Source organism: Balearica regulorum, chromosome 3 (assembly GCF_011004875.1).
Source record: "Balearica regulorum gibbericeps isolate bBalReg1 chromosome 3, bBalReg1.pri, whole genome shotgun sequence".
Lineage (NCBI taxonomy): Eukaryota > Metazoa > Chordata > Aves > Gruiformes > Gruidae > Balearica > Balearica regulorum.
Genome location: NC_046186.1, coordinates 97,022,358 through 97,040,523, shown reverse-complemented (window position 1 = coordinate 97,040,523; position 18,166 = coordinate 97,022,358). Strand labels below are relative to the sequence as shown.

The 18,166-nt window shown below is 37.7% G+C and overlaps 1 protein-coding gene across 4 annotated transcripts in view; it reads right to left on the bottom strand.

The window, feature by feature from the left end:
• Window positions 1-494: 494 nt before the first annotated feature.
• SRBD1 (S1 RNA binding domain 1) overlaps window positions 495-18,166 on the bottom strand; it is a 131,343-nt gene continuing 113,671 nt past the window's right edge. For 2 of the 4 annotated variants that reach the window (XM_075749083.1, XM_075749084.1), the window contains exons 21-23: window positions 16,112-16,264; window positions 4,281-4,465; window positions 495-1,493 (exon numbers count right to left, since the gene is read on the bottom strand). In XM_075749083.1, the coding sequence (XP_075605198.1) occupies window positions 1,204-1,493; window positions 4,281-4,465; window positions 16,112-16,264 (628 nt within the window). In that variant the 3' untranslated portion in view covers window positions 495-1,203. The remainder of the gene's footprint in view (window positions 1,494-4,280; window positions 4,466-16,111; window positions 16,265-18,166) is intronic. The other 2 variants (XM_075749085.1, XM_010310576.2) reach the window with 2 other exon arrangements.

Here is an 18,166-nt window from a genome sequence, read left to right as displayed (position 1 = left end):
AATTGGTAAACCCTTTGAAATGCCACAAAACCACCACCAAAATAAAAAGTCTCCAGCTGGAAGAAACAACCTCATGTGCTAGACATTCCTAGCAGGAAACAATGAGCATTCTTACTAAAACAGAAATCTAGAAAAGCTTTGCAAGCATCTACAAAACAGCAAAGAGTTCTTTATGGAGAATCATGCCTTCACAAGCATAGTGTGTGAAGACAAGTGTTGAAAAATTGTTCTCCACTCAAAACAGGCAGAAAAAAAAATTATATCAAAGATGGAAAAAAAAGTCAAGTTAAAGGAGTCCAAGACAGACTAGAACTATTCTATTAAATCAAGAACAACATCAGGCCATGGGCTGTAGTCCGGTATTAAATCTCAGAACGTCAGACGAGTGCATCCGCATAAGGTGCACCCTTAAGCTGAAGTGTTATTGATGGAGCACCGGTTGGAGAGAAAGAGAACTAGGACCATTAAATCACTTGTAGAACCAGTACACTGAGAAAAGATGGCCAGAAATGTTTTTATTTTGCACAAGTATAGAACAACATAAATGTCTTTTGACACCTTTGAGCAAATTTCCTTAAACCCCAAGGTACATCCAAGTGTGTTAATCAATGATAACTGAACAAGTAATAATAAGACAGGTAAATGAGCTCCTAATAATGTTGCTCAAATAAATTGAAATCAAACATTTCTGAACCATCAATAGTATCAGCAGATGCTCTTTTTTCAGTCTACTTTTGAAGCAATGTCACCACTGACTAACTTAAAAAGATCACTTTTTTCCTACAACTAGGTGCCCTCTTTTAGACTTTCAAACAGAAAACAGGCAAACTCAATGGCTGTTTTTTGAAGTGGAGCAGTAGATGTGTCTGCTTGTGCAGTACTGACTAAAGATTGAGACAGCAAATCTTGCACAGACAGAACAGATAAGAGAGCTGTCTGACAGTACACTGGAATTTCATTTGCTCTGCAGACAAAATAACAAGGTTGCTTGGAGGTAATCCAATAAACTGTTCCAACAATTATTAACGGAAAGCATTTGAGAAATGTGGAAAACCTGTTAGATTAAAAAAAAAAAAGGCAAAAAAAGTAGCAAGGCTGAAGGTTTCAAAATTTGTTGAACACTCTCATTAAATGCCTGAATCTCAAGAACCTTGCTGACATTATTTAACATATAAAATGAAGGCTCAATCATAAAAACCCCTCTCATAAAACACGAATAAGATCCAACGTAATCCTCAATCGAGGAATATCAACATTGAGCACTTTAACTTCCACTCTTTCTCCAGGACCTAACCCCAGGCTTCTTCTCTTCTTCACTTTAGAAAGTTTCGCTTCTGTTATGTTTCGCACTGGAATCAAGCCTGCTTTTCCCACACCAATATCAACAAAAACTCCAAATGGCGTCGCATTTTCAACTTTTCCAGTCAGAACAGCACCAACACGTAAGTCTTCAAAGCAGACTATGCTTCTCTTGAAATCAGGTTTATCAAAATCTGTTATAAGAAAGAATAAACAAAAATAAGACACTGGAAAAAAAAACTGGCATTATTTTCTAAGGGTTGTTTCCAACTGATTGTTTCTAGTTAAGAAGTCATCCCAAGGTAGCTGTAAGATACCAAACACTGCTCCATTTTTAAACTAAAGACCCATCTGTGATAAACAACTGATTTTTTGTATTTTATGAATCACTTTAAAAGACTACGATTAATGGAGTAATAAGTATAGTGAACTCTATGGTACGAAACTATCACAAGGGGATGAGAAGTGTGCAGTGTATTAGCTAGTTACTGAAAGATTCGTTAAATTTTCTTGGAGCTAGGGAGCAAAGACAAGGTGACTCTTACTTGAGCTACATAAATTATACATAAAATTCTATTCCTACACAAATTTGTATGCAGGAAGGTGAATACTCAGTCTCATCACATATTAAAGGGAAAAGTCAAAAATGCACTGTTCTTAGGCTTGCTTCACCACAACACCACACAACCAATGGCTTCTTTGCACCGACAACTTAAAAATCACACACGCATTATTATAAGCAGGTAACATGCCAGTATATTAAAGTTCATATTCTGCATCCAACGGCATAGAGAGATCTTTTAAACTCTCTTGTTACTTGCTTACCACTTTCTGCTCCTGCAGAAAACCCTTCTGAGCCATGTCAACAACTTCCCTTTCACCCTGCTCCTACTGCTATTTTACCTTTCCCAAGATATAATAGGACTGAGATTTTCCACAAAGAGCATCACCAAACCAGGATTGCAAACACTTTCCTCTATTTCCCTTTGAGAAATAGAATACAGCCCGGACAAGTTTACAGCTAAAATGCACTGGAAATCAATCAGTCCGTAACTTTACCAGGCTGTGGATCTGTACTGGGTTCAGGTGGCAAGATTTTGATAGCAGGGGGGCTACAGGGATGGCTTCTGTGAGAAGCTGCTAGAAGCTTCCCCTGTGTCTGATAGAGCCAATGCCAGCCGGCTCCAAGACGGACCCGCCACTGGCCAAGGCTGAACCCATCAGCGCTATGGTGGTAGCACCTCTGGAATAATAGAGTTAAGAAGAGGGAAAAAACCTGTGGTGCAACAGCAGTCAGATGAGAGGAGTGAGAATATGTGAGAGATCAACTCTGCAGACCCCCAGGTCAGTGCAGAAGGAGGGGCAGGAGGTGCTCCAGGCACTGGAGCAGAGATTCCCTGCAGCCCGTGGAGAAGACTATGGTGAGGCAGGCTGTCCCCTTGCAGCCCATGGTGGATGATGGTGGAACAGATATCCACCTGCAGCCCATGGAGGACCCCACACCTGAGCACGTGGATGCAAGCAAAGGAGGCTGTGACCCCATGGGAAGCCCCCACTGGAGCAGGCTCCTGGCAGGACCTGTGGCCCCGTGCAGAGCGGAGTCCACGCTGGAGCAGGTTTGCTGGCAGGACTAATCAGTTATCTGATTAGCTGTTCACCTTTAATGTTAAAAAGACAATTTCTTGCAAGAAATGCCTTGCAAGACCTTGGTTAAAAAAAGATTTTTAAAATAATGTGATAAAAATATTCTATTCTATTTCCCCAAATAATTCTCCCATTTTCCTTTGTACTAAAATCATTCAGGAAAAATAAAACTGACAGAATTTCAATTAAATTTAAGAGGATACATAGGAAAGCTACTCTTTGCCTGCAGTTCCCTAACATGACATCTCTACTGCTGGGAACAACAAGGGAATTGAATCTTAAACCAGGATTATATTTTGAATCAGGGTAGAGTACAAACCGTTCAATCTGCCTGAGCCCTGTTAGATGTGATGCATTTCCTCACTGACAGTCATGAGCAGAGTTACAAAGACAATGAATTACGGCTTTGCAAGGCTACTAGGCTGCCTACTCCAGTCACAGAGTCTGTCTACAGTAATACTGAATGTACTGGATCAGCAGAATATGAATATTTCCACTGAAGAGTCTCTTTCGCTTTTATATCTTCATGTGTTAATAGTCTATCCTACTGCAATTTAGATGTGAGGCCATCAGAATAAATGGAGACATAGAAAATACACATTTTCAAGATCACTAGTGGGAAACATTTATAAAATCTGCAAAGAAACTACCAGTGAATCCAACAAGAGGGAGAGAGAAATGTTTTGGGGTTTTTTTCAGCGTAAGTTTATTATTTGTTATTACAAGCCTGCATCTTTGCTGCCTACCTTTATCTCTTGCTGTCATAAGAGAATCCAGCTGTAAGTTTCATTAAACAACAGCATCTCCAGACCTTTAACTTCATTGCTTACCTCATCTTTCTTCCCCTCCACCTCAAACTGTTTGGCGCTACCGCAAAGTTTTAACCAAGGTGGGTCATGAGCCATCTGCTCCAACTACACTTGTCTCCAGGAACCAGTGTAATAAAAGAGCAGAACTGCACACTGCTACGCTACTGCTCCACAGACCTTTACTGCTACTGTTTCAGCTTGGTCTCAGCATTCCCCTCCGTGATGGAGGGCCAACACAGATTTAATCAGCACAGAGTCAACATATTGAAACTATTTCATTTGTTAACAGCCATACAACTCCCCTTCCTACGGCTGAAAATGCCATGATTTAAGGCAGGATTCACACTCCTTACCTATGGAGCTGGAAAAAACCATCTGACTATGATATAGCTTTTACCTTGCCTGCGAAAAGAAATGGAGTTACACATCCGTGAAAATCTACTACTGACTTTGGAAAAAGAAAATGTGTTGTTTTAAAACTGGTATGTGGAACAATCAAAAATTACAACCTTCAAAACAAAGGTTTACCTGTTCGGATATCAAAGCCTTCAGGCTGAGTGAGGCCATCGATGATCAGCTGCAGCGTGTGCACCGTTGTACTTAGCCTTGTGGCCGTGCCCTCCAGTCCTTCCTTTTGAATTACTGCATTTACTTTTTGCTGCATATCTGGTTTTCCTATGTCATTTGCATTTCCCCCAATGAAAGATAAAAACCTGGGAAGTTCAAGCAAATATACAAAAAGAGAGAGATTTGTAACATCCTTTAGTGGGAACTGAACCTTTGTTACATTTAGGGGGTTTAATTACTTTTGCATTGATGCGTGAACAAAACTTTTGATAAAAAAATATGAACGGTGAACAGTTTCCCAAGTGCATATCCTCTCAACTCATCACTTTCCCAAGTGCATATCCTCTTAACTCTTTCACACATGGAAACTTAGAGTCTATCCACATACATGCATCTCCTGGAACAGACTACAAAACTAGAAGCAAAATTTCAAAATGTAATTCACTTAGACTGACGATTTCATCTCATGCTAAAACCAAATCTGATTATGACTGAAAGATGTCTTTTACCATGAAAGTTCCCTAGAAATAAGTGAGAGTTCTACAATACTGTAATTTTTATTGTGACACTCACTCAAATTAAGATGAATGGCAATTTAGTAAAACAACAATGAACATTTAAAATATTAAATTAATATGAAAAATCTTTAACCAAAATTAAGAAAAACTTTAAATAAAATACATCTCTGGTCTATGAACTTCCTGATTAAGAACAATTAGTTTTTCAGAAACTAGGAAATTATCAGAGTAGTTACACAACACCAACCCCCTTATCCTTCCCTATTGTCACATACATACACGCACTGCAGACTGAGACAGATTTGGAGTGGCATCTAAAAAAGCTGAAAAGAAATACTTTAAAATAAATGTATTGATCTGTGATCTCTTTTTTTAAAAATAAAACACCCAAAACACACTTACTGAGGTTTTTAGTTCAGCAATGTTGGCACATGTGCTGAGAAGCGCAGAGAATAGATGACAAAAATTCACATGCAGACCCTATTCCTCATTATCAGTAGCGACGTCTTAGACAACGTGTATTTATCACTGACTAAATGTCCTTACTTTACTGAAGGACTTAAAAATGCAGAACAAGTCTTTAACGGATATAAAGCAATGAAAGTGAGGGTGCTGCTCACAGAGGCGGAGCCACATTGTACTAAATAAAGCGATTTGCCCTTTTCTCAGCAGACACTTCAGTTATCTGGTCTGCTGCCCTGCTCTGCATCTCACCATGAATAAGCCTCTTCTACTCTGCTTTACCACGGCCCTTACTGCTGGAGGGAGGCACGTGGTTTTTTGCACATTCTCCATCACAGCAGATGGGTAGAATTATTGTCCCTGTCCTCCAGAGCCCAAGTAAATGTTCCTTCCACACTCCTAGAAGAGATCCCTCCTTCCCGTCCTTATCCTACTTCACAACAGGTGTAAACTACAAGGCACAAAAGAAGTGCTTGACCACCAGGTTCGTGCCCTGCACTTGGGAGTGGTGGGAGACATTCCAGCTCCATAAGAAAGCAAAAGCCCCCGGTACTCAACCTCCTTTCCTCCCCTTAAAAATACGTGCTGTGCTTTTATCAAAACCTAAGGCTTCTATTTCTTTTGGCAGGAGATGCAGCGGGTTTTTCTGTTTTGGTTTTGTTGTTTTCTTTTTTTTAACCTAAGGAACCCAACTGACATTATTTCAGGTGGTGAGTGATAAAAGTTATATGCACTGAAATACAAAATTAAATTTCTTTTTAAGAAAATACATATTAAAGGAACATAATTAAAGTAATATCCAACTTTCAGTAAAGCACAAAATTAATCTTTGAGTGCAAGGGCAAATCTTCACTCCAAAATGTCCACTGATTTCATCAAAAGGGAAACATCTGTTAAAACTGGCTGTCAGGACTTCCACTTTTTACTGAATTCAAACGCAAGCACGGTGATTTAAGTGTACTGTTGGCTCAAACACATATATTTGCACTGAAGAGCGATAGATATAGTTTTCACCTTAATTTTCTTAATGCATTCAGATCTTTCTGGAAAAGTATGAAGAAAAAATATTAATAAAGATTCATTGGATGATACTGTTCTCAGGATTTACTGAATTTTGTTTTGATTGACTGCATTTCAACTTTTGCCATCATTTTTTCAAGTAGTTTGAGGTGGTTTGGAAACAAAGTAAATATCAAAACAGATTCAAAATTGTTTACAATATTAAATACAAATTTTTATTTTCTGTAAACTAACAACAAAACACCACTACTACTCAAATATTTTGTCTAATAAGAGCCTGTATACAAAAAGTATCCGACCTTCTACAAAATCATCTTCTGTTGGTCTCAAAAGAGCGCTAAAAGCGGTTGCAATGATAACAGATGAAATGAAAACGCGCACGGGTCCGGGCGAAGCGCTCTTCATGAAGCTGCTGGGGGCTGCTGGCTGCTACCGCTGATGGATGGACAATGCCGCACCAGCGACAGGCGGCAGCTGCCCCAGCTTTGACTGACGTGCCAGATGTAACGCGGCTAACCCGACCAGCCTCATGACTCAACCTTCCAAATAACATACGCTTTACCGCCCGCCCCTATAAACAAGTTTGCTGACATTTGTGTACTTGGCTTTATTTCACCTCAAAAGGAAATTCAGCTCGAGTACCTCTAAGTAACATTTATTCACCATTAGGATTTCGCAGAAGCGCGCTCGCGCTGTAAATCGATAACAGGGTGGGTTTTGCTGCTAGTAAGTGCAACCACATGAAACAGTCACTGATGTATTTAAAAAAAAAAAAAAAAGCCCGTTACGTACAAAACTGTCGACCGTGGCTAATGTAATCAGAATGCACGGCACTACGTGCAGGCTGCTGGAAAGAAACCCAGCCCAAAAGAGGACACAATCCAGGTGCCTGAGCCCTCAATTACTATTCACGAAAGTTAATTTTGCTCCCCTTCCTCTGCCTCCCCCACCCTCCAGAAATCCCAGTGAAAGTATTTATCTGGTATTAAAAAGGATTCCTCATATAGATGAGGGCAGTAGGTTTTGGCCCTACACGATCAATTACAGTTGGTTAAATAACTTATTAATATGGTTACTGTTCAGAAGAAAATTTTGGCTCCACCTGAAGATGATGCTTAAACATGTGCCCAAGTCTAAGAACATCAGAAGTCCCACTGGCCTCAGCAGAATTATTAATGTTCTAAAAATCAGGCATTTGGTTAAGAATATTTCAGAATTATGACACATATTATAGGCAAAACAGAGCACTGTAACAAGGCCCAGCGTACACATACGCACAAAATAAATCTTTAACAGAAACAGAAATTCTTACCTTTTTAGGTTAGGTTTTGGTAAAACTTATGTATTAAAATATTTCCAAATAAAAGCAATTTCTTAGTGATTACAGATGTAGTTTTTAAAAATACCATCAAATCTAGTTATATACTTAATGTATCATTTTCACTCAAATGAACATAGCCTAAGGGCACTTAGAATAAAAAAATCAATATAAAGCACAAATTTCTGACGGAACAGTGACACATTATATCGATCATTTCTATTTTTAAATGTCATTGCTAAGAACAAAGTTAAATGTTTCCTTATTAAAAAAGCAACCCAACAACTTCCTTCGAGAGTTATTTCAAGGTCAGAAGAAAAGGATATAGTTGGTAGTAAGACTAGGATATGGCTGAGGGGGGGAGGGGGGGAAGAAGTTTCCCTTAATTTACATATTTTGATCTTTGTAATGTCAAACTCTCTCACTACAATTTTTGAAATATCTCACCCAATTTGTAAATGACAGTTCCAGCTGCACAACACACAAACATGAATGATCTGTGCAAAAATGAAAGCACTTCAAATGTCTTCCTGGCTACATATGTGAACTAAATAACAGGTTGCCAGTAGGTCAAGTGCCATGTTGATCTACTAAAAAGATAAAACCTAAAGAAAAGTTAATAGAAATGGAAATGGGAAAGACGAGATTTTTTTTTTTTTCCCCTGAAGTGAGGTCATTCTTGTAAGATATACTATCCTTGTTTCCTCAAAAGTTGAGCGTCTGAGTGAACGGTGAACTTTCAGCTCAAGGCACATCAACTCAGATAAAAGCTGCCAGAGTCTTGGAAGAGTCTTTTGGCACAGAGCAAGACTGAGCTGGTTTACAGAGTTTGATTTTTATGGTTTTGAGATTTAGAGGATACTCAGAAACCTCTGCAACCACCTTTGTTTAAAAAGCAATCTTAGTAGTCTTACAGGACCCGCAGAGAACGGTCATGGCTACATCACTGATGTTTTTATTTAATACATAATTTCATCCATCTTACCCAGATAAAGAAAGAAAAGTAGCATAAATGTAACAAATAAGCACATCATGTTCACTTAACATACACATCTGCACAAAATTATAGCACAGCTCTCGCAATGCTTAAAAGATAATGCAAATTTCAGTGGAATGCAAAAAACTGTCAGAAAAGAGTAAAAATATTACCAAGGGAAGCCTTCAGTAAATTTTTAAGAAGTTACTTTAACCCCCCCAAAAAGCTTCTCATAATGTGCAGAAGTTCTAAAGCTTTGCAAGGGTTTTAGTCACAGTCATTTCTGTTTTATGTAATCATTTCCAGCAACACAACTTAAGAGCTGGGAGTACTGGATTCATTACATTAAAGCAACATGATACGCCATTACATCTTGTCACAGTGCACACATGAATTAATGGTAATGCAACATAATCACTCTGAAAACAAAACAACTTTGCATTAGCATGTGCTTTGTTAGGTAAAATGTACATTCATGACAGTAGCAAACTTCAATTATGCAGACTTTTATGTTTTAGTAATGTTCTGAAATGCAAATACAATTTTTTGTATAAGGCAGACGACTGTTCTTGTTCTCACTAGTGAGACGCATCCTCAATTTTCGACTACGGATGCATATTATGTATTGCAAACAATATTTGTGCATTGCTCTCTGTAATTAGTTGCTGGACACAGAAAGTTAAAGTTTCAAATATATTTCAAAACTACTTACATGGTTTAGCCAGATAACGATATTTAACCAAGATGTTTTTCCTCAAATGCATAAATTATTAATATTATAGATTATCTGACTGCACGCAGAAGACCAGAAAGCACTCAGATAGTTTATGACATTTTTAACATATACCTCTAAGAAACAATGAGTTTCTCAATGAGAAAAGCAATTCAGACACGGTCACATTGCAGCGTAGCCCCTTTGCTATCACACCACTAGGAACGCTGTCGTTAGCTGTTTTCATGACTACCAACAGATCACGTAACTGAAGCGTAACCCGAGATATAAAATTGTGAAACATGATTAGTTATCCACAAAGAATTAGTACTAGAGTTAAGGGAGTTCATTACATGGAAAAAAAAAAATATCATATTTTTGAAGCTTAAATAATTTTTTTTTTAAAAAAGATGACAAAAATTTCAACAAATGAAAACACCATTTGATGTATGGGTCTAGTTTTTAGACTGTAACCAGAGGATAATTCTTTGTTATTTCCAAGCTCTTCTAATCATTCTTGTTAACTGTGTATTTTACATCACATAAAAGTTTTTAAATGTCTTTATCAGATGGCAATTAGCAGTGAAAGCCTTTTCCGCTCTTCTATTTATTGACAAGATAACTTGCAAAAATATGTCCTCTAAAAATCCAGCTGTTAAGGTAATAGTCAGACCTGCGAATGAACTGGCCTTCTAACACGATGTCTATGAACTATTATTTATTGGGCTTAATGGTCCTAATTCTGCAACTGTTCTCCTTAATTAGGGTTAGCCATTTCCTATTAGAAGTAGTCATAAGGATTCATTAATTTAACAAGTTTAACTGTTTTTTTAGGCTTTTTAAAAAGAAACTAAAGACTTTACTAAACAGGATTATCGTGCACATTAAGTAACTTGAATACACACACAGAGACATGTACACACAAGTACAGTCTTATCGAGGTGGACAAAAGATGTTTCTGATGACTTTGTAGCGAGATTAAGGAAAGGCATCCTACCATAGTAAAAACTCCTATCCTCCACAAAACATTCACATGTAGAGTGCACTGTTAGACAGAACACAACATTTTGTTTCCATTGCTCAAACACCACACCAAGTAACTGATCTCGTCCCTCCCTGGCTTCTATTTGCCTTAAGCATTGCCTCAGTTGCTCAGTGACAACCAGGGGACCTGGACAGAAGCAGGCCAGCCCAGCCCGGCAGAGAGCTGGAAGTGCCGTCAAAGGACAAGCGTGGAGTTGCGTAAAGGGCAGGAGAGGAAGACCTCTTGCTTTTGGTGGTCTCTCCCCAGTCAACCATTTTCCTTCTCCATTTTCTTGTGTCAGTACTTGCCTTCAAAGCCAGCAAGTGCAGCTTCTCAGCACAGCAACTGAGATCCTATGGATCAGCTGCTACACCCACCTGCGTAAGACTGGCAGAAACATGAGAAGTTTTGGTCACGAGAAGTGACCAATCCATCTGCAATGAAATATAAAATGTTCTCAACATGATGCTTGTGACAGTAAAGGATTTAACTCCAAATATTTTACTTTGGTGAAGAACAGGCACACGAACGAGTGCTTTGCTGAATCCTCCAGGGATTCTAAAGTCCTTCTGGGGTACCAAGCAGCGTTATCAGTACACAGCGAAGAGTGAGACATAAATCTTCACTGAAACTCACTCTGCTCTGTACTTCAAAGTCTTCTCTTAAGGCATAACCAACGGCAGTGAGCAGTATTGTCCTCTACCAGGCAAGGTCCTAAACCTGGGTAATTACCCAGGGAAGATCCCCACCTGCATTATGCTAAATCACAACGTTAGGTCTTTTAGAAATATTGGTAAAATATTTCTAAGTCAGACTGAAATACAACCTGTCTGCCAGATGCTGCAATTTGTGAGCAGCAAATACACATTCTGAGTGCCAACCTTTAGCAAAGAGCATTTTTATGAGATTTAAATAAAAAACACTAAATGTTAAAATTCAGTCATACGAAACCAACTGCACCCAGCAGACTGATACAACAAAGAAAAAAACATTGCGTTTTCTTTCCAGCATTTTGGTTTATAAGCATAACCTGGTTGTAACTTCTTGGGACTTCCTAAATGTTTCCTCGGTTTTCCTAGCAGTTCTTTTACAATATGTACTGAGAAATTGGATATGCTCTACATGTTGTATTAATTGTACGTAGAAGATTCTGCCACTATAAACTGGTTTTCACATATAGACTTTTCAGAAACACTGCTTTGCAGGAAAATACGCTGCCTACAAAGGCTTTTTTAATTTTTATTTAACTTTTAGGAAATTCTGATTCATAATATTTAGAGGTGTTTGTAAGCTTGATAGCTGCACATGACAAAGCCAAGCTTTGATAGCATGGAAACCATGAACAAAAATGTTTTGATCAGCTACAGAGTGTGTTAAATCATCAGTAGGATGTTTTCCAATTATTTTACAGAAATTGTACAGATTTGAAGTTAAGATGTTTAAATGCCATAAATCAATCATGCCAGCACCGTTTGTGCCACTCTAGTAAAGATTACATCAGTGTTTCCATTATAAAACCCCTATTTTTCAGGGGTTTCTAATTCAGCCATAAAAATTGGCTCCAGCCTAAAGCTTGGCAACCAAAGTTACCACTTGGGAGCAATTCTTTTAACCATTTTTTTTTTTTTTTAAATGGATTGGCCTTTCAAGCTACAAAATAGTTCAGAAAAAGAAAATTAGTGGTTTCAAATTTTGGTGAACTTCTATCCCTCAAAAACATTGTTTTAAAAACTGATAATTTTGTATGTCATAAATCTGTAATGTGGACTGCTGCTTTTGGGTAATTTGGATAGAAGCAGTGGATAAAATTCACCGGCTTATTTTGTTTAAAAATAAATGTAACTTCCCATGAAAACTTTTAATCCAATAAGATTTTCACAAACGACTTTCTCATGGCAAGATGTGGTAGACATTGCATAAGGAAGCCTTTATGACCCATTTATGCAGTATCTATTCCATTCATTTTAATTTCTGTGGTAAGAGGTAAGTAATACTGTATTTTGATGCCTTGAATCAAATCTGCCCATCTTCAAGACAACAATTCTGCCCTTTGGTAGCACAGATCCACCTGTGAACTTGACATGGGCCCTGACAAAGTTCTGTGTAAGCACAGAAAAAGAAGAAATACTTCAAAAGCAGCAAGGAAACAAAATTCCTTTAAAATGTATTTTGTTTAAAAATATATGTATGAAATACTGATTCTAAACCACTTTTAACAGCCTCAATTTTTCTCATGTACATTAATTTAAATTATAAGAATTATCAACTAGGTTTTAAACCTAGTTTAGTGCTAACACATTAAAAAGTCCTTCAGATGTTGGTTGATTTCAGTAAGAGACCTCCAATCAACAACACGAACGTAATTTGATCTTCAGGCTCCCTGAAGCTCTCTCACGAACACAGGCTCAGCAAAAGGGAATTACAAACCAAATCCCACCCACTGTCTATCAAAGTCAGCAAAACTCATCAACAGCCCCAATAGGCTTTGGCCTGAATCCCCCATGCAGTCTGAATTCCTAGTAGAATTTTTTCTGAACACACATTTAGGCAGTAAATTGGTTTGGAAAGCTGTTTCCAGAAGTTCCGAGAAGATTAACAGCTCATATGCTTTTTTTTGAAAAGTCATTTTAAATATATAATCATTGCTAAATTATAGCATTAGTTGCTTGAGGGGAGGATGTCTGGTTTATATTTAGCGTTTATGTCATCAGTGTCAATTTTTAATACTATACTTCTTGGCTTTTGTTAGTTTGCTGCAAAGCTGTATTTTCTTTTCTTCAAACAGCTATTTGCAATGAAAAAAACATTAGAGATATTTGCTCCCCTCCCCACACCATTTTGTGATATGTTAATACAATCTGTACCATGAAAGTTATCCCCTTCATATTTAGCAAGCTTTCAAAGAAACTATCTTTTGATTGCAAGAAAAAGAAAAATAGCGTTGAACATAAAGCACTTTGAGACTTTTTTTAACCCATCACACTATGTGTACAGAAACTCATAAATGTAAGAAGGCAACAGAGAAAAAGCCCAAAGAAAACAGAAAAGACTGATTCAATTAGTTACAGAGAAAATGCTACACATTACTTTTGGTGTTCCACTAGCAAATATTGTTATTATGTTTTCCTGTCTGTTTTGATATCAACTGATATTCTTTTGCATAAAAAACCCTGTACAGTACAATACCTACAACATGCACATGGATCTAAATACTTCACCTGAAAATTCAGTCTAGGAAGGCAAAATGTTGGGTGAGAACCAGAACAGACAATGGCACAGCTGGAAACTTACTTTAAAGTCGTTGCATTAGCCAAACAGAAATGACATGATAGGTAGCGCTGGTCTGTCATCATGCCATACTTCTGCAACAGCTTTGCAGCTCTCAAAGTCCAACCAGTTTGACCCTGAGAACATTTTAAGAATCTCCAAGGTACCTTCTAAGTGGTGCTGGCTGTGCAATAGGTGGCAGACTCCTCTCAATCACACATAAGCCCGTGACTCAAAGCACTATCTTTTAGTTGAGACGTCAAAGTTGTGCTCATTAATTTTTATTTTATTTTATTTTTTAATACTGCTAATCCTGGGTTCCCAGCCAAATTCAAAATCACAACTATATGATGTGTGATACCTACTAAAATTATCTCCAGAATTTCAACTGTAGGTGAATAACTGAGCTACCCTGTGGAGTAATAATCCTGCTCACCACTGCAGATATAAAAGTAATCTGTGCTGCTCTGGAAACAAAGTCACAATTCTTTATTTTCTAACCCTTGCGATAGTATTGTATGTAGATAAATTCCAGTAATATTACACCATTAACTGGCTACACATCTCTGCTTCCTGAAGCAATCTTTCCACATCAACCTTCAAGTGAAACTGGTAATACTATGAACACTTCTACTGCTTATTTTATTAGTGTACTAGGGCTGGAGAGCTAAATGGACTATTAACCAAATCCTGACTACTTGATATTTAAATGGAATGAAACACAACATTACTTTTGAATAACCAATTTTTTTATTTATTATTTTTTTTTACATTAGCTCACTGAATAATCTCCAGTAGGGGTGACCAAGCTTCCTCGCCCTATAAGCCACCTACCAAATGTGAGATCATTAAGATCAGGACCTTGCCTGATTTTTTTCTATAGCTATGCACAGGCCAGAGAACTAGTAACAAATGCTGATGCATTTAAAAAAAAAAAAAAAAGGAAATCGTCACAGAAGAGGAGAAAACAAAAGTGCCTATACACTACACAAAGAGCATGGACTCTAGCAGGCAACTGAACGGTGGAATCGGGCACAAAGAAGAATGAACTGCGGCAGGGAGAGGATGGAAACAAAAGTGCACTGGATGTCTAGCAGAAGAAAAGCACGCGGACCCATGCATAGGAAGTTGTATATGCAATTATTTCCACCAGAGAGAGAACAGAGCAAGCACATTAAGGAAGGTGTCCTAAAAACGTAAGAGATATTTAGACAGGAAACTCAAGCTTTATGAATTCAGAAATTCAGCATCTCTCTCGTAGGCTTAAAGATGGTTTTGTTATAAGCAGGAAGCACAACTGTGTTTCTCCAAGAATAATATTCTCAGCAGAGATAAGAACCTAAAGCATCTAGCTACTGCTGAAATTAGCTCCAGCATGTTTTACGAGAAGAACCTGTTCACCGCAAATCACTTAAAAAAATAATAAATACATGCTGGTTTATGGTAGAAGATAATGTTTTCTCAAGAGGACAAGCAGAGTCCAATTTCAACCAGAGCTGATGACAGAAAAGATCACATCTTATACTAGCATTTACCAGCTGCAGTATCCCCTAAACAGAGGCCCACAAGGATTCCTAATTACTTTTTTCTGACCTGCTTCTTTTAGCCAAAGGTCACTTAGTAAAACCACCATGGTATTCGTGTATTTGGGAACTTAATATATACATCTTAATTAGATCTCACAATATCAGAATTTAATTTTAATGGCTCATAATAATGACACATGTTCGCATATGTCCATGCATTTGTGTGCACACTCAAACATACAAATAAACAAATTCTGGTGGTCAAAACTCCCTAAGCAGAAAGTTTGTTTGGCACATGCTGAACGTAAGCAACAGTGTAAAAGCAGTTCTTAATGATGCAGAGGTATTAAATTACTGCTGACTGAAAATTTGCATGGCATTTCAATTAGATTATTTTTAAGAACAAATAAAATTATGTTTTAGTTATGGCTTTTTACATAATATATGGGGGTAAGGTAGAAAAAAATAATCAGTTTTTAGACATTTCTAGGAAAAAATATTTGTAAAGCAGTTTTTAGATACTTCTAGCACAAATTATTTGTCTCCACACTGTGAACTAAAAGTCCAAACTGAAAGTGATGCGTGGCATAAAGAAAGTTGGCAAACAGAAGGAAATCAAGAAAAGTAGCCTCAAAGTAGTGATATGAAGAAGACAGAGTCATGTGAGGCAAGGCTGGTGAAGTTTTGAAAATTCACTGATTTCCTCACTGAAAAACAATGTGAAAACTGAAAAAACAAAGAATAAAACTAAAAACTTGTATGCACATTAAGAGGCATAACACCAATTGAAACCCTTGACTTGTAAAGAACTTCTGAAGCATACCTTTTTCTTGAAGAAAGGGGAGAAAGCATCAAATTAATACCAGTATTCCTGTCTCAAAAGGCTGAGCAGGCTGTTGTAAGCAAAACCAATACTTGCATTTTAAAAATTGGCAGTGTCAATGGTTCAAAAGCTTTCCCACTGCTTACCTCATTGCAATGTTGTAAGACTCTGGATGAATACAAGTTTGATCCAAAGGATTGGGCTGTCGCGAGGCACATGGTGTTGGTTTGCTCTTCTTCTTACCCCGTGCACCTGCTTTAGGCAAAAGTGCATGACTTCCGAGTTCAGTTTTCTTACTACTGTCAGAAATCAAAAATGGACATGTCATTCTTAACGAACAAGATCCTAGCCCAGTGCCTACACATGAAAAACACAAGCAGACTTTTATATAATGTTAATTCTTTTAAAAAAACCAAAAAAACTCCCCCGAACCTCTAAAATGTCATTGTGGGTGAAACTTACCAATACAATTATAGCATAAAAAATGTAACATACCAATGCATGCATAAATTAATTCAAAACATAAACAAACATTGGGAAGGGATTCCATTCTTTGTCAAAATTCTGTCATTGTGGCAAGATTATAAGGAAAATGCTACAAAACCTATTGTAACCTTTGTAATCTGGATAGTATCTTCTGTCTGTAGAATGGGGACAGCTGCATCTACCTACTCGATAAAGATGTTGTGAAGACACTTTCATACATAACTGTTGGTTCATAGACTACATCATTCTAAATTTGAAAAACTTATGAACAAAACATTCTATTCATACTGTCTTTAGGTAAGCAAATTTCATCTCAAGCATATATATGGCACAAAGAAAGTCTGTGAATGCTGAAACATTGCAAGTCATTAAACAACTTTTTTTACTTTCTATAGTTAAATTTCTGAAGATTTCTGTTCAAACACAGGCCGGGTCAAAATAAAAACAAAAATCAAATAAAAAGAACTCAGACCAAGATTTGCTTTGAACGGAAAAAAGCTAAAGGTCATGTCTACCGCTATTTCAGAACTCATAAACCATTTTTGCAGAAGTATCTTAATCCAGCTTTCCTTAAAACTTAGTGGATACATTACTGACTCCTAGTCAGCATTTGGATTGGGCTTTTTAAAAATTTTCTTCAATTGGCTAGATGTGTGTGTAGCATATTTACAAGTGGCACACTTCTTCCCTTAAAGTTCCCCTTAAGTAAAAAAATGCTTAGGATACAGTAAAGGCATCAAATGACTCCTACTGACAAAGGCTTCTTTCTCCCGTCTTTTTTCATTTGTTTTTATTTCCTGAATCACAAGGGATTCCTGTTTTTGCAGGACAAAACAGAAGGCGCTGAAGGACCCAGAACTAGCACTCACACTTCAAGCTCTACCTACGCATGGACCGTAGGCAGAAATGCAGACATAATGTTCTTTTTCCATATCAATTTCTATAACAACTATTTGTTAACTTCCAAGTACAAAGCACAAAAACTAATTCACACATCACTCTAGCCATCAACATTAGAGAAGACAAAAACTAAACGTTCTCAAAGTCCATTTCAAAAACGTTTGATTTTGCCACCTGGGCCCACAAGAAATGTTGTGGAGGCAATGATTAGAGCTTTATTTTGGCCTCAAACTCCAAAGTTATAGGAGATTTTTCAAGTTATACAGTGTTCTCAAGTTTTATGGAATCTGACTAAGATCAGAAGCATGTTCCAGCAAGGAAAAAAAAAAAATAAAATACAGTGTTCTTAAACATTTCACAGTGAACTTCTGGGGGGGGGGGGGGGGAAAAATGGTGTCAGCCTCTTCTTCCTCTGTTGCATTGCAGCATTCACTAGAACAGATCCGTGCAATGTAAGACCTATCGATCATCTACAGCCTTGAAAGCAATTTCTTTGGTCTTCTGGTGCTTACAGTGCGCACCATTTGGCCTGCAGCATGTGCCTCCCTGCCAGATGGGCAACCAATCTGTATACCTTCCACCCGGGCAGTAAGCCAGACCTAATGTGCCTACCTCCTGCCTGGAACTTACGCGTGTGTGTGCTATTTGGCCGGCAGCAACTGGGAATACAGTATTGCTTCTGAGCACTGGGTTGGCTAAAAAAAATAGCATGTACTTCCCAGGAAAATATTTTTTGAGAAGAGTCAGCGGCAAAAGGATGGGGATGGTGCTACCACTGTGCCCTTTTTTCTTAGTTCTTTATGTTGGAAGGAGAA